This window comes from Gallinula chloropus, assembly GCF_964237585.1.
Source record: "Gallinula chloropus genome assembly, chromosome: 6".
NCBI classification, from domain to species: Eukaryota; Metazoa; Chordata; class Aves; order Gruiformes; family Rallidae; genus Gallinula; species Gallinula chloropus.
The window spans coordinates 21,075,409-21,091,771 of NC_140091.1; the positions used below are offsets into that span (position 1 = coordinate 21,075,409).

At 49.4% G+C, this 16,363-nt stretch overlaps 1 protein-coding gene across 1 annotated transcript; it reads left to right on the forward strand.

Annotated features, from left to right (window-relative positions):
* Window positions 1–11,221: 11,221 nt before the first annotated feature.
* Window positions 11,222–15,326, forward strand: SERPINC1 (serpin family C member 1; the record flags this gene model as incomplete). Its single annotated transcript, XM_084266126.1, has 6 exons — window positions 11,222–11,596; window positions 12,704–12,919; window positions 13,254–13,391; window positions 13,859–14,252; window positions 14,547–14,611; window positions 14,805–15,326. 6 exons carry the CDS (start codon window positions 11,222–11,224, stop codon window positions 14,976–14,978), a joined length of 1,362 nt encoding a protein of 453 aa, XP_084122252.1. The 3' UTR covers window positions 14,979–15,326.
* Between the last annotated feature and the right edge of the window lie 1,037 nt (window positions 15,327–16,363).

Here is a 16,363-nt window from a genome sequence, read left to right on the forward strand (position 1 = left end):
CTGTAGTGTTATTTTCTTCCTCCTTCTGTCAACATCTCTTCTTCTTTTCCTGTGACCTAGTTCTCCTTTCTTACCAGGAGAAACATACACTTTTTCCTTTGTCCCTGTGTATCCTGTCCCATTTCAGAGTAGGACTCTTTTTTTTTGGGTTTTTTTTTTTTTTTAAGGTCAGAGCACCTTTCAAATTTGCAGCACTGTTATCTCCTGTCTGCTCTGAGTTTCTTCTGAGCCTTACTCTCCCTTCTGTCCATACCTTTCTGTCCTTCTGTGGCTTGCCCATTCACCCTCCCTGATTGTGTAACAGTGACAGCTTGCTGCCTCAAAACAGAGCATTCAAATGAATTCGCTTAGCCAATAACTTCTGTGAAGTTGCCTTTTCTAATGGTGTTATTACTCAGTGATGCACAAATGTGATATTGCCCCTACTGGTAGGCAAACGGGGGAGCTGTATAAACATGGTAAACTGCTGTTTTTCTTTAAAGGAGAGCCAAAGACTTGTGCTTTACACTCTTTTGGTTGTTTGGTTTTTTTTCCTGGTGTAGCCATTTTGATTGTCAAATCGTTGTAGGGTTTTGTGAGTTGACTGTATTATCCTAATAACAATTTACAGAAGTTAATGATTGTCAAGCCTTATCCATGCATTGAACTGTGGAAAGTCATTCCATGTAGCCGTACGATTTGCAATGTACTGAGATGTATCTGGGGTGTTCTGACACGTTTTCGGTCTCTCATGTGTTCTCTCAGCTGACAGAATGGCTCATTTTGAGAGGGAGGAGGAACATAAAATTTATATAATCACAAAGCCTTGTCTTTAAGTGTTTAAATCTAAATTGAATACTGATTTAAAAATCTCTTCAGTTGCAGTAAAAAAAAAATCTGTGTTACAGATGTGACTGACTTTTAAGCCCATTGGAACTGAAAAGACTTGTCAAACTGTAGCATTACATTAAATTAGATGTGGAAGAAGCAAACCTGTATGATGATATTGTCTCTTGACAGCACCATTCAAGTAAAGGGGGTAAAATGCTTTATTACAGAGGACTAGGAGCGAGGCTTTTCCTTGGTAATACCTGAAAGCCGCTTCGTTTCCCTTCCTTGATCTAACTTAAACTCTTGCAGACTGTTTTAAGGTGTTTAGGTTCCGAGATAAATCTGTAAGTCAGAGAAGCAGAACTCCTTGTTTCCATTGCCATTTCCACTTAGAAATCTGGACTGTGATGAATCAGGCTGACAGCACAGTTATACAAAGAACCCACCGTAAAGTTAATCTTTGGTTGACTAGCTATTTCAGACCTGCTTCTGTGGTCTGAGAAACTCAGTGCTAGTAATCAGGAGGCTCAAGAGCAGGGGTGTCATCTCAGCCTGTTTGTTCCAAAATTGGGGGGAAACAAAACCATATTAAGCTGTGTACAAGTTTTGTGCGTGTCTGTGTGTGTACAAAAGTCTTTGTAGTCCTAGAATAGGTAGAAGGAACACAGAGCACAGCTGAGGCATGATGTTACCTTTGTATTCAAGCTTTTGTCAGAGATCACTGTCCAAAACACACTCTTCCTGTTTCTGCCTCCTGATGTGGGTAATGTTAATTGAAAAACACCCAAAAATGTCATTGTGTCAGTTCCTCTGGTTGAAAAAAAAAAAAAAAAAAGAGAAGGAAAAGTTTTTGAGGTGTCTTAAGTGGTAATTGCGACCTGAACTGAAAAACACCTGCCTTGGGTGAGTAGATATGTACTCTGAGGAAAGCAAAGCAGCTCTTCTGAGCCACCTTTTAGGTGTAGCCTTGGTGCTATCAGTTGGGTGGTGGTTACTTCTGGTATGTACACCAGCGCGGAGTCTGACACACATGGATTTGCTCCCAGATCAAATATTGGACATGTCAAAAACTTCACTGGGGGTTCTCTTTTCCATACTCAACTGTTACCAACTGCAGTGTTCTCTGTTGAAATGTCAGGGGGTGAGGGAGGCTTAGAGTAAGTTAGTACAAATCACACAAGGTTAGTAGGCAATTTTGGGGAATGTTACCCGAGCACAGTGTGCTTACACAGTTAACATGTGGTCTTTATTCTTGTGTAGGAAGAACGTAGCTGCTTAGTGTTGTCACAGTCTTCAGAGCACTCCTTGTGATGCAGGTAGAGCCTTGATAAACAGGTAAAGGAGAACAGACTTAATGTTCATTTTCTCTCTTCTTAATTTCCCCGTGGCAGGTCTAATACCATGCCATGGAAACCTTGAACACTATGGTAAGCTAACAGGGTGCGCCTTTGGAAAAGAGCAGGTGGGAATATGGACTTGTCTGCATCAGGAACACCCTGGTCATTTGAAGCTTAAAATATGTGACCATAATAATCAAAACTGGGTGCCTGTAGCTTGGTAACCAGTAACTCATCTTTCCTAGGCAATCTTTGCAATTCCTGTGAGATTGTGTATGATTTTAGTGCAGACTGGCAGGTGTTCAGCATTTGGGAAAGGTTAGGTGCCTCATTTCATCCAGTGAGGTGGGTGTCCTTGGAGATACAGGTTGGATGTTTCCATATTCTGGGAAGCTTATTTTTAAGATCTGGAAGCTGTAGGAAAGGGCAATTAACTTCCATTTGAAAAATGCAGTCTTGGGAAAGATGGAAGCAATGGGTGGTGCAGCATCTCTGAAAAGAAAAAGCTTTAGCAATGGTGGAATTACCTGTGAAATGTGTGTGGGGAAGATACATCTGTAAGCAAAAGAGAAAATCTTGTGGAGTATTTGATGTGTAAGAAATTCGTTGCTGCTCTGTAATGTTAAAAGGTTTTACAGGTAACTCTGGCAGGCAGTCCTCACAAGTCTTTGGCATCCAAACCAGACCGTGTATTGGATGGATCCCACAACTGGATGTGTGCACTGACCTCTCATTTTGAGCTGTTCACTGGTACCAGTGTTCTGTAAACACATAAAGCAGCCTGAGAGAGAAGAAAAACCCTGTTGGGGTCACCACTGCTGCGCAGTTCACAATTGGTACCTGCCATCCGCAGCCTCTCCAGTGTGAAGTTGCTCTACTGTGGGCAGATTCCCACATCAGGTGACACTGTTTTCTCTGATTTTAAGGAGTTCTCATTACCCATTTTGCCTCTGCTTGCTGTGTAAGCAACCTCTATGCTAAGAGGAGCTTTCCTTGAAGTCAGCAACTGTGCTGTGGCTTATTTGTCCCCCATTTTCTGTAACTGGTAGCAGAAGGTTGAGCTCTTCCCCGTTGTATTTGTGCTGTGGGGAGGAGAAGGTGAGGCCAGGCACACATGGGAGAGGAGGGAGGAAGAGCTCTGAGATCTACATGACAGCTCCCACCTCCTCTTTGAAATCATCTACTTCCAGTTGTGGGATTTCTCTTGAGATGACGTTTTTCTTTATGTAAGCCTAGTTTTCTTTGACCTTGTTAGTTCTGTACAAGTCTCCCCAAGACATTCTGCAGTCATTATCACCTTTTTGGGTGGAGTTTATTTTAATTTGGGGGTTTTTTTGTTAGGTTGGGTTTTTTTAAATAACTTTTTAACATTGGTGCATATATGCTTGGGATAGAGCTCATGTAATTTTCCAATCGTATTGATTGTATGTGATTGTGCCCTGCAGAGGTATATTTAACAATAAAATAAAAGGAATAGCCTAGGTAATAAAGGAGACCATGAGATTTGTTGGGTCAGGTTACAAGCTATTTCTGGGATTTCTTTAGGATCCTGGATAAGTGAAATTCCCTGTCTGCTGTTCTCATCAATCAGTGCTAAACAGATTGTTGTGAATCCTCTTTGCCTGAACTGATTCTTTTCTTGCATTTCTTCTCCTTCAGCTATTTTCTTCCTTTCCTGACTCCCTCCCTTATAAAAAAAATATTCTCAAGCCTTTATGGGAATGGCTAACTCTGGGTTGATATTATGAGTATTCATCATTTGCAACTATCAAAACATTGTTAATGGGAGTGGAGGTGAAGTAGAACATTACGAGAAGAATCCCATAAGCTGAATTCTTTGTGAGTTCAAGGGAGTTTTCAAGCCCTGTCCAAGCCTGGCCAGGGGGGAGACATTCAGGGGCACGCAAGGCACTGAGATCACTTTCCTTGAAAGGGTGGGTGTTCTACGACCTTTTTGGAAAACTCTGAGATGACAAAACCAGTAGAAGAAATTTGGCTAGATTCCATTCCTCAGGCTTTACTCCTGCAACGTACCTTTTAGACTTGAAAGAAAAGCCTTCTAGATTATACACTGAGGTGGGACGGAGTGGATTGCAAAAGGCAACAGGACCCAGACATCAGAAAGTCAGTATTGGTCCTTTTTTTTTTTTTTAAGAAGTACAGAGCCATCAGGGTCACTTTTGTATTAAGAACATGGAAGTGGAGACCTATTTGTGTGTGCATGTGGTGGTTATATAGAAAAAGCCATACATGGAAATGCTATTTCTACTTCCCTCTTCACTTCGCTTTTCTCCCTTCTAAAGCTGACTTGGTCTCATCTTGCATCTACACAGTGTCTAAGGGTCCTCTGAGTTGCAGAGACAACAAAATAACAAGTGGAAAGGTGGTGTTTCACTACTCAGTTTGTAAATAGATGGAAGTGTCTGCAAGGTCTTACCTGCTTTTCTGTCAGCGTTTATATTAAATGATAAATGAATGGAGACCACTGTGAAAGAGATCTCATTTTCTGTCTGGGATGAATGTGTGTTCTTCTCCAGTTTGGGTGAGGTGTAAGACGGGCTGTGTAAGGCCTTCTCCAGACCACAGTGTGCGTGTGCTCTGCCAGGCTGGAGCCAGAGAGATGTCAAACTGCGTAGAAGATGTGTGCTTCTGTTCAGGGGTCTGCTCTGTTCCACTCTGCCTGTAAGCCAGGGGCCTTCTTCACACGTTTGACAGAGGTGAACCAGAAGGGATGCCCAATTAGCAGAAATGGCTTATTCTGCTCAAAGATGAAAGTCTACGTGTTAAAAGCCCAGAATAAAATCCTTCAGAGCAAGGAGTGAGCAGCATGTCTCTGATGTTGAGCCTGCCTTGGAACTTGCCTTAAAGCCAGAACAGTCTGGTTTGTGGGTTTTTAATCTTCTCCTTTCACTTCTCCCATTTCTAGCTGGGCAAGACTGGCTGAACATAGTGTCATGTGGGATGAATAACTCCCACTCCCAGGTGAGCATGATCACCTGCCCTGGGACTTCACATGTGTGTTTATGATTTGCATCTTTACTTGTGAGCCCAGGCGCTGTGGGTCCATTGTGTGCTCTGCTGGGCTGAAGGCCATCCGTTGGTGACCTTTAGGCACCCTCAGGCTTCCACACAGTAGTACTTTCTTCCTGGCTGGCTTGAAGCATGCAGCTCCTGTGAAGGCAATTGTATTTACTGGGCGATCCAGGTGGATGGCTTAGTTGGTGATGGTCTCCTTCCCCTTTTGCTCACTAGTCCGAGGGACCAGGATGCTCGGGTACTCACGGTTTATTTGGTGAAATTCCTGTTTCTGCACTGGTTGGCTTCTGAAGAAGATCTGAAGTGCTGTGAAGTCTGATGCCTGTGGGAGTGTGGTGGCTGCTCAGCATCATCAGAGATTTGGGGAAACTTGGAGGTTTTGGTGTATGGAAAATAGGGGACTTGGGGCCCAAGTGGATGGCAGCTGCTGGAAATCTTTTCTATTTCTCTTTGGTATGGATTCCCAAAGCTGCAAAAGACCAGCCCAGAACACAGGAGTCTTGGTCTGGCTCTGTGAGCACCTGAATCTTCCTCCCTTTGCATCACCATAAAGCTCTACAGCAGGCACCCAAAGCACAACCCAAAATCTAAGCAGACTTTCCATCCTGCTCACCACTCAGGTATGTTTAAGGGCTGTTTGCTGCTTCTCCAGAAAACGGGGTGATTCAGAGGGCAGTGTGAGATCGTTGAGGAAGCGTGCTGTCCCCTGCCCCTGTACACCACTGTAGGCTCTTCCCTCTGAAGAGCAGAGCTTGTGATGCTCCTCCAGAGGTGGGAGGCAGGGTGTGCCATACCCCACAGCTCCACCGGCACCTGGGAAAGGGACACCCCAAAGCAAAAGGGTTCCCTGTCCTGGCTGGGACATCTGGAGCTGTTACTGTGACCAGCTCTACCTGTGACTGAATGCTCACTCCTTGTCTCTGGGGCTGTGAGTCTAAAACTGAGCCATGATGCCTGATCCCTCTTGCCAGAGGCTGCTGGATGTAGAGTTTTGGGGTCTGGTGATTTTGTGAGCCTGGTCCCTACTCTAGCTCCATGAACAGCAACTTTGGGGCAAAAACGGTCCCTGTGCTAGAGTGGTCAAGGTGTAGATAATGATTCGTGTTAGTGTGTTGTCATTTGGGATGCTTCCTTAGGCCTGGCTCTGCCGAGGTGCAAGCGCTGGCTCATTCCTTTCAGCTGAACCAGTACTAAAGTGCTGCTTAAATAGATATGTTTGAGTGTGGTGTGTATCAGCCCCCTTGTAAAGGGTATGGCTTGGGCAGCTTGTGTATCCCTACAGCTTCAACAGTGGACGTGACCTCACTGTTAACAAGGCCACTGTCAAAGAGTTTCTGGGCTGTTTTAGGCATTGGGCCCGTTCCAGTGAAGCGAGCATGCAGTCACAGTACCAGCACACTTCATCACACTGGTGAGAGCTCAGTCATGTTCACTCCATCCAGGGATGTGCAGAATACCAGCAGCAGTTGCTCTTGTGTTTTACTGCATTAAACTGCCCGAAGCATTGGGGCAGCAGAAAGCTCAGCTTGGATGTCTGCCTGCTGCTGGGGGTGGAGAATCCCTAATTTCCCCCCATGAAGACCCTCAGACCTTTCCCTTGGGAGTTACCTTGGGAAAATTAAACCACCGTCCCTGTGGAGCAGCAAGGTATGGTGTGGGAGTCCTCAGAGAGGGCATTATCTGCAGGAGGGTTTGGGGGGGATTTTGAGGGGGTTGTGTATATAACAGAGGGCACCCTGTAGCTTTTGTGCTGGCTTTTCATGGAGATACCCCTGGTTATAGAACTAAGGAGCGAGCGAGAAGATGGGACGTTGGGCAGAGGCAGTTTTGTGGGCCCGGCTACAGAGGGGAACCTGCAAGGACAAAGCTGGGACCAGAGCATGTCCTTTCTTTCACAGCCACTTACTGCCACAGCCTCGTCCCCTTTTTGTTCTAGCTCTTACTGGAAAATCTCTTACTCTACAGCAAACCAGTTCACAATTGCATTTTCCATTAAGACCTGGCCTGTTACCGGAGACCTGTAACAGGGTGGCTTCAGTGCCTGGCCAGCCAGCTCCTGGGTTTTGGCATTCAGGAGGCAGTGCTGTAGAGTTTGAGGAGCAGCTGCAGCCTGGATCTGAAATTATATTGCTCTGTCCCACTCCCAGTGCTGCTACATGTGGGCTGGAGGTGGAGCGGGGGATACTGGTGCAGCTCAGCCTCCCAGCTGCGCAGATGGGAAGGTGAGGATAGCAGAGAGGGGATGTATTTCAAACTGGGACTGTGAACTGGGCCAGTTTCTCCCAATTTATGTCTGTCTGGGAAAGGGGGGTGAGGGGATTTGGGGCTGGGAAATGTTTTGTAGAGCTATGAGATACTCAAGTGAGACACAAACACCTCAGGTCATTATGTTTTTATTTGAACTCTTGAAAGCTTGGGGGGTTGATAGGGTTTTTCATGCTATGAGCAGTTAATTTTCTATTGGCAAGAGCTGAAGGCAGCTGGCACTTGCATGGCGTGGGTGGTCAAACTTTCCCTTGTCAGATTGACCTTTAAAACCTCTTTCAAACTAAACATTGCGCTTTTTTCCTTTTTTTTTTTTCCCCTCCTTTTTTTCTGCTCTTTGCTTAACCTTCTGCAGCCGGTCATCAGCCTTTGGCCTCAGCATCCTACTCCCCTCCCACCCTCCCCTGCTTGAGCGCAGAAATCTAGTGGGAAAACTGCTTTGGACTGGTTTGGGCTCAAACAAGGCTGAGCCTTGGCAGTTTGCACTTACAACCTCAAAGCAGAAGGCTGGAGGTACGGGGGCAGGTAAGAGAGACTGATTCCACTAATATTTCATTGTTAATTAACTCCTCGTCACAGGTTCATTTCCCTTTGTGAATTTTAATTGTAGCCAGAGTGTTTTCCTCACTGGGCACAGCCCTGAGGAGCCATTCTGAGAGGGCTTCCCTGTCTGTGCCCTCACCAAGGCTTGCTGCTGGACAGCTAACATGCCATGCTTTTATCTCTGACTTGTAGCAATGCTTCAGGGTGTGAGCAGCAACTTGTAACGTCAGATTGTCCTGACTAATCGATGATCTCTTGCCTGGCTGTAAAAAAGCACCTGCTGGCTTGGTTTGTGCTCTGCTTTTGGGGGGGTAGAGGGACAGGGAAAGCCTTTTTTCCCAAGAGCCTAAGTCAATCTTCAAATAGCTTGAGCTACTTAACATTTTCTGGCCTCTTTAGCACGCCACACTGGTGCTGTGGGCCATAGGTAGCACCGGTGGGTTCAGTGGGGTGGGTGCTGGAGGCCGAGCCGTGGGTCTGCAGTTAGTCATCCTTCCGCCCGGCGCTGGCAGCGGCGGGATGGGGGCAGCCTGCGCTGTGCGAGCCCGGCGGTGTCACACAGCGGGCGTGGGATGGGGAGAGGAGTCTGTATGCTTGCCCTGGGCCTTCTGATTTACAGCTGAGTCAGCAACTTGTCTTGTGGCTTTCTGCACTTCCTTACAGGGGTGAAGCAGAGGAAATGAACCCTTCCTAACTTTTACCCTCTTCCTTGCCAGTAACCCTTTCCAGGCAATGCTGCTGGGATCCTTCCAGGTGGAAAAGGGCTTGTCAAAGGGCTGTGGAGGGAGGAGGAGGAGTGTTTTTTCGTCTGAGTGCTTCAGTGAAGAGCTGGCTTAGGGAATAGGGCTGTTGCTTTAAAGAGCAGCCGCTGCCTCTGCGGGTGGGTGATAGCTCACACCTCCCTGCTCCCAGGGAACGCTGAGCCTGTGGATTGGGTATGTTGGGGTTGACTGAGTGGCTGATAAACTGGATTTAAGGTGTTGATGTGAAGCCCTACATCTTCTGATTTGAGGAAGTCAGGACTTTACCATGAAGTAGACACAGGGAGTGCTTCTCATTTAACGAGGACAGGGTGAAGATGGGGTGCTCTCCCCACTCCTGTGGGTGAGATTAAAACTGAGATTACCAGCACTTTTTGTGACACCCGACACGGTGACCTGCTGCCCTCTTGCTAGAAGCAGGAGTTGTGCTTGTGCAGGCAGGCCAGCCCATGCTTGTGGATGTGCCTTTCCCCAGAGTTGACAGGACAAGGGACCATGGTGAGGTTGTCCCTCCTGCCAGGGGAATGAAATGTGGGTGCAGGGAGCTGCAGGCAGGCAGTGAAGGGCTGCTCCAGTCCTGACCCTGGGGCTGCAGAGTGCAGGAGTGTCCCTGCCTTATTGCTGGCTGATTTTTATTTTTTTCCTGTAGAAGTGAAAGGTTTGGAAGAGCAGCTCATCCTGGAGTGCTTTCCATTGTTTGAATAGTTTTCCTTTCTGTTGCCCTCCTGCCCTGGGTGATGTGTTTTGTTTCTGTATTTAGTCAACTTCCTTCCACTTTTAGAGTATTTATTTTTTGCCCTGGGTGGTGTAGCGTCCACCCTAAACTTTCTGAAAGGAACTCTCTTTGCTGTTACCACCAGGAGTGGTGGCTGAGCCAGGGCCTCTCGTTTGGTGTGTTTTCCTGCAGTGCTGGTTGCTGTGCTGTTAGCACATGCTGAAGAGGGGCCCCTTAGGGCTCCGCGCTGTCTTGGTGCCAAATGAGGTCATTTCTGCGTTCGCTGAGGAGCTGGGGCCCAGATGAAGTCATTGCCCAAGAGCCCAGGGAGGGGGTTGTGAAAGAACCCCAAGATCTCTCGCATCCCACATCGGCTGCTGAGCCACTCCCATTTTCCTCCCACCAGTGGCTGGCAAGACCCCAGACCCGGAGATCACCAGTGCTAAATGTGGCTGATCTTTCCTTTAGTTACTCAGGAGGTGGTGCCTGGTGGCTGTGGCAGTGAGTACGAGTACGTGGGGGCAGGCAGAGACCTTCCCAAGTTAGATCTTCAAAAAAAGTCTTCAGGCAAGTCCTGGGCAGGCTGCCAGGCCTTTCCAATAGCTGTTTCCCGAGCTGTTGTGGCTGCGGTCTGTGAGCTTCCTCCCATGGGGTGTGTGAACAGACTCAACCCAGAGTCATGTAGAGGGCATCTCAGAACCACAGCGTGTGGGGAATCTTGTGTGCTGCTTCACCAGCCCTGGGCTGGCTGAGGAGGGAGGCCTTTGCCGCCGGACCTGACGGCATGTGCGCATCCCCTGCTTCAGCAAAGCTGGAAAATGCAAACTCTCTCTTGGGTGAGGGGGTGTGAGACCTGCTTTTGCTGAAACGTGGTTATTAATGTTGGCCTCCCCACCTCAGGCACCAGGGACAGGCAGTTTGCCATGGGGTGGTGGGATCCTTGGACAGGAATAGCTGTGGTGCACCAGCTACGCTGTGCACGCTTACATGGTACGCTTACTAGTGATTAAAGATGCTCCGTGTGGGAAGGGCCCAAGTGCCCTGGAGAGCTCTTCCTCATCAGCTCTCTCTCTTGCTGTGGCAACTCCTGCATCAGAACCTTAAATAGTGTGGAGCTGAGGTGGGTTAAAAGCACAGATGGGAGTTGAAGGGAACGGAGGAGCTTGGGATAAAGGAGACTGGGAAAACCAGGAAGATTCCCTTGGAAGAAAGCAGAAGGAAACAGTCAAAACCATTTTGTTTAAGGCCATCTGGTCTGCTGAGTTTGGGGTACCTGGGCCTCTCCCAATGAGGAAGAGGGGTGGGATCTGTGGAGAAGTGTAAATGCACATGGACTCTGCATCAGGGCAGCGGTGGCTTTGGCAGCTGGTGCAGCTCCTGCTGCAGGAGGCCTGGGGACATGCGGTACAGGCTGGGTCCTTTCGAGGTAGCCACAGGGACGACTCAGATGTTCACAGGTTCTTGTACAAGCTTGTCAGGGCCAAGCACTGCTTAAAAAAGAGGGCAGCCAGGGCTCTGGTAAAGCACCCTTTTCAGCAAGGTGTTCCAAAAAGCGGTGTGTGCTCAGAGGTGTGCTTGTCCTACTGACAGTGTCGGTCTGTCCTGGTTTATACTGCAGCTACAGGACAGAGGGATGACTGGAGAAGTCTGTGGGGCTCCCGTCACTCTGATGGCTGAAACAGGGCCGTGGCAACAGCGTGGGTTTTCTGGGCTGGCTGGTGCCTATAAGCAGGCTCTCTCTGTGTTTCAGGACGATGCGTCTTTTTGTGCTGTGTCTCTTCAGTGTCTGGGGTCTGGCTGCCCCCGAGCACTATGCCGTGGAAGACATCTGCACCGCCAAGCCACGCGACATCCCAGTGAATCCCATGTGCATCTACCGCAACCCCGAGAAGAAGCTCCAGGAGAATGAGGGGCAAGAGCCAGGGAAGGTCAAGCTCCCAGAGTCAACTAACCCCCGTGTCTGGGAGCTGTCAAAGGCCAACTCCCGCTTTGCAGTTGTCTTCTACAAGTACCTGGCCGATTCCAAGGACAACAGGGATAACATCTTCATGTCACCCCTCAGCATTTCTACAGCCTTCGCCATGACCAAGCTCGGAGCTTGTGGTAGCACCCTCAAGCAGCTCATGGAGGTCGGTGACATTTCCTCAGCCCTTTTCTGTACCTGTCACTGGGGTCTGACAGGTGGCAAAGGTGACGGTGGGCAACCACTGCTAAAGGGCTCTGTTGGTCAGGATGGCTCCCCAGCTTGGGATGGGAGACCTTTATTTATAGAATCCTATGGGAAGGATGTATGTGGGCTGCTTATCTTGGATTTGTTTTGATCCCAGCTCTTTCCTATGACTCCCTGTTTGGATCAGGGTGGATTTCTTGGGTGTGAGAAGTTAGGTCCCATCTGGAGGAAAGAAAGCCCCTTTGAGAGATGGGGAATGGAAATGGGAACAGTTTGTTACTTGCAGACTGGGCAGGCACATGGCTGAGCAGGTAGCTAAGCCCTTTCACCTGCAAAAAGCAGGAAAAGCTGTGGCACCAAGTCATGCTGGGAAAGGTTGTTTTTTTTTTTCAGATTCTGCCTCTCAGGGCACAAATCAGACATGTGTGACAGCCTGCAGTCCAGCTGGCTCCCATGGGAGCACAGGAACATGAGTTACTTCTCGAGGGCCTCCTTGTAGTAAGCTAAGAGCAGTCTGAGAGCCCAGCCAGGACTGAATAGCTTCCACCTCTTGCATTGGGCAGTGCTGCAGCAGCACAGAAAGGGCTGAGCTTCCCCAGCATGGCAGCCTGCAAGCAGGGAGCTTCTTCCTCCAGCCGTGGCTCATAACAGGAGAGCTCTGGTCCTGGACTGAGAGGTGGTCCTGAGGACAGGCATTTCCATGGGACCTATTAACTCCCTGTGTGTCCAACTGCTTGTCTCAGGGTCGGACCCACTTGACGCTCGTCTTGGCACATGAGGCTTGGTACTGCCCATACCTTCCTCACAGATGGGAGACAGCCTGGAGGGGCCTTTCTCCCTGCGACCGCTCCACTTGTCCCCACTGCCACTGTCCTCACAGATCCTGCAGTGTTTGGGTCACCTTCCATCACCCACACAGCCTGGGCTGGGCAGGGCAGAGCAGTGACCTGCATTTCCATAATCTTTACTCCTTCCTTCCTTTCTGGGGAAGTTGCTGTGGGTCCTGGGAGTTGTGGGAGAACAGGAACCTGCTCAGGGATTCCTTCTTGCTCTTTGTCTCCTCCAGGTATTTCGCTTTGACACCATTTCAGAGAAGACATCTGACCAGATCCACTTCTTCTTTGCCAAGCTGAACTGCCGGCTTTACAAGAAAGCAAATAAATCCTCAGAGCTGGTATCAGCCAACCGCCTCTTTGGGGAGAAATCTGTGGTCTTTAATGAGACTTATCAGAACATCAGTGAAATAGTTTATGGAGCAAAACTCTGGCCCTTGAACTTCAAAGTGAGTTTGAACTCCTTGGGATTCTTCTTTCTTTGGTTTGTTTTCTCCCCCTTGTCCTGCTCCTTCTGCTGTGTCCCTGTCTTTTGCTGCAGGGAGTGCCCCACTCTGGGCATGTGGGACATCAGTGCAGGCAGGAGGGAGTATGGGATGCAGCTCCTCTTGCCCCAGTTGACCCTAACCACAGTCACTTCCCCACTCCTCCTTCCTCAATGCCCCAGCACGATGCTGGGAGCTGCGTCCTCCCAAGCACACACCCTGATGATTTGTCCCCTGTGGAACAGGGGTTTAGAAGCCTCAGCTTGACCTTTTCCTTTTTTTGGGTCTCTTCCTTCAGGAAAAGCCAGAATTTTCCAGGCAGATCATTAATGAGTGGGTGGCTAATAAGACAGAGAAGCGCATTACAGAAGTGATCCCAGAAGGAGGCATTGATGATCTCACTGTCCTGGTCCTGGTCAACACCATTTATTTTAAGGTATGGTTAACAAGGCTGGGGGAGCAGCCCATTTCCCTGGGCTTTCTCCTTCGTCGTTGTTTTTTCTACTTCATCGTCGGCTTCGTCGTCATTTTTTCTCCTTCGCCGTCGTATTTTCTCCTTCGTCGTTCTGTTTCTCCTTCGTCTTCGGCTTCGTCGTAAATGATTTCTACTTCGTCGTCGGCATTTTCGTAGTATTTACTCCTTCATCGTCTGCTTCGTCGTCGTTTTTTTGTCCTTCGTCGTCGTTTTTTCTCCTTCCTCGTCGGCTTCGTAGTCGTATTTCTACTTCGTCGTCGGCTTTGTCATCGTTTTTTCTCCTTCGTCGTCGGTTTCGTCATCGTTTTTTTCTTCGTTGTCGTTTTATCTCCTTCGTCGTCGGCTTCGTCGTAGTTTTTTCTCCTTCGTCGTCGTTTTTTAAACACAGTGCTCATGGCTGTCTCTGTTCTTCTCCTTCTCTTTTCTAGGGGCACTGGAAATCGCAGTTCCCAGCTCCAAACACAAAGCTGGATTTATTTCACAAAGCCAATGGCGAGTCCTGTGAAGTCCCAGTTATGTATCAAGAGTCCAAATTCCACCACGTGTCCGTCCTCCAGGACAAAGTCCAGGTCCTGGAGCTGCCTTACAAAGGGGACGATATCACCATGGTGCTGGTCCTGCCCAGTGCTGGGACGTCGCTGGTGGAGGTGGAGCAAGACCTGACATCAGAGAAGCTGCAGGAGTGGATAGACTCCATGATGGAGGTCTCTCTCTCCGTCTACCTCCCTCGTTTCCGCATTGAAGACAACTTCAGTGTCAAGGAGAAGCTGAGAAAAATGGGGCTGGAAGATCTCTTCAGTCCAGAAAATGCCAGACTCCCAGGTCAGATGTGGAGATGGGGTGGTACAGGCTGGAGGTGGGAGGAAACATGTGAAAGTACTTGGATGTTGCTATGGTCAGTAATGGGCTCTGCAGTCAGCCCCATCACAGACATGCAACCCTGCTCTGCATTCAGAGCAATGGAGCTGGGCAGGGCACAGGAGCTGGCAGCTGGTGGGGGATGTTCTTGCCACAGTGCAGATGTACCTTCTGTTTGAGCGCCGGCCAGGAAGGAGTTCTTGAGTGGCTGTCAGAGTGTTTTTAACCCTCTCTCCACTTTGTTGCTCTGTGTTTCAGGTATCGTTGCAGAGGGCCGTACAGACCTGTACGTATCTGATGCTTTCCACAAAGCCTTCCTTGAGGTAAGCCTTGGTTTATCCCAGGAGGTGTCTTCCTCTTTGCTGTGAAAAAATGTGAAGTTTTAAAAGAAAAACCAGCTCTGAGCCTGTGGTGTTCGCTTCCTTGATGACCTGGGGCTTTGGGGGTTGGTGGGAGAGCCCTCTGCGTGCTGTGCAATGCCTGTACCTTAATCCCATCTTCTCTTTCGGTCGGTAGGTGAACGAAGAAGGCAGTGAGGCATCAGCTGCTACAGCTGTCACCATCTCCGGCCGTTCCTTCCCCATGAACAGAATAATCTTCAATGCCAACAGGCCCTTCCTGCTTTTCATCCGGGAAGCTGCCCTCAACACCATTATCTTCATGGGCAGAATAGCTGATCCTTGCTCCTAAAGGGACTGTCGGGGCCTCGCTTCTCCCTTCTCCGCCTCTGGACAAGGGGTGGTAGGGTATCTCTGCAGAGCCCGGGCCGCTCCTGGGGCAGCTGGGCTCATTGCTTAGTGCACATCCCCAGAAAGGACCGTATCCAGCCAGGCTGTTACTGCTGCTCCTTGCTGCAGGGGCTCCAAGGGCACCTCACCTCCGTTGTTCAAAGGGAACCTTGTTTTTTTCTGGCACTAGTACTACTGTGGCACCCAAACCTGCCCCCAGCATTGCTGTTGTTCATATGTCCAACCCTCCAACTGTAACTCGGAGCCCCTGGTACATTAAAAACCTATAGATGTGTGTGTAACAAACTGATCTCTGAGCGGCTGGCTTTCAGCAAGTCACGTCCTATGCTTACACTAACATCCCTTTCCCCCCGCACACCCCAGTTCTAGTGGAACAGGCCCACGCTGCACAGGTTGGTAGATCAGCAGCAGCCACATGGCTTGTGCCAGCTGGGCTGGAAACACCCTTACGTGGCTCTGTGCGGAACAAAGAGCCACCAGCACTCTGCTTGCCAGCAGTTCAGGCATGTCCGTGTGCAAAGTTGTCACTAGGGAAAGCCCAAGTAAATTACTCCGAGTAGTAAGCTCTGAACTAGCTCTGTGCTAAGAGTAGGGGCGTCAGAGCTGTGACAATGCCCATGTAAGGCAACCAGTATCCCAAGGGATTGTAAATAATCCGATTATTTCACCTGCAAGTTGCCTTCTAGAGCTGAGGGACCCTGGCCCGCTGCTGCTGTGCTGCGTGGTGACCCAACCTCTGGCCTGCCCAAGGTGGCTGCTCCACTGGAGGACGCTGAAGCAGTCACTGCCTCTGGTTTTGGAAGCAGTTGGAAGCTTTGCAGGACTCTCCTGCTCCCTGGTAGGAAGGTAGGAGCATCTGGATATGGGGAGTCGCCTCCTCTGCCATATTGTGGGGTGACAACCGTGGGTCCCCTGCATGTGGGGAGAGACCTGTAACGTGCTCCCCCGTTTTGCACTTTACCTCAGAAAGCAGCTATGTGTGTGAGGCAGAAGGTCTGGGGCCCTGTAAGAAAAGGGGGGAACACTTTGGAAATCACCAGGAGTCGGGGGGTAGGGCACTTGGCCGGCAGTGGGAGTGTGCGGTGCTTTCCTAGCTGGTGGGAGCAGAAAGGGCTGAGCCTGCAGATGCACTGAGACAAAGTTTAAGAACCAAAACCCATGGACTGAAGTCCCTGAGGGCGGCAGGAAAAGCAGCTGGCAGGGCCCAGGCTCTCATGCCGCGGCTCAATGAGGGCGGCAGGAAAAGCAGCTGGCGGGGCCCGGGCTCTCGCGCTGTGGCTCGCTCCAAGCAGGCGGCAGAGAGAAACTCGGCATCAACCTCAGACC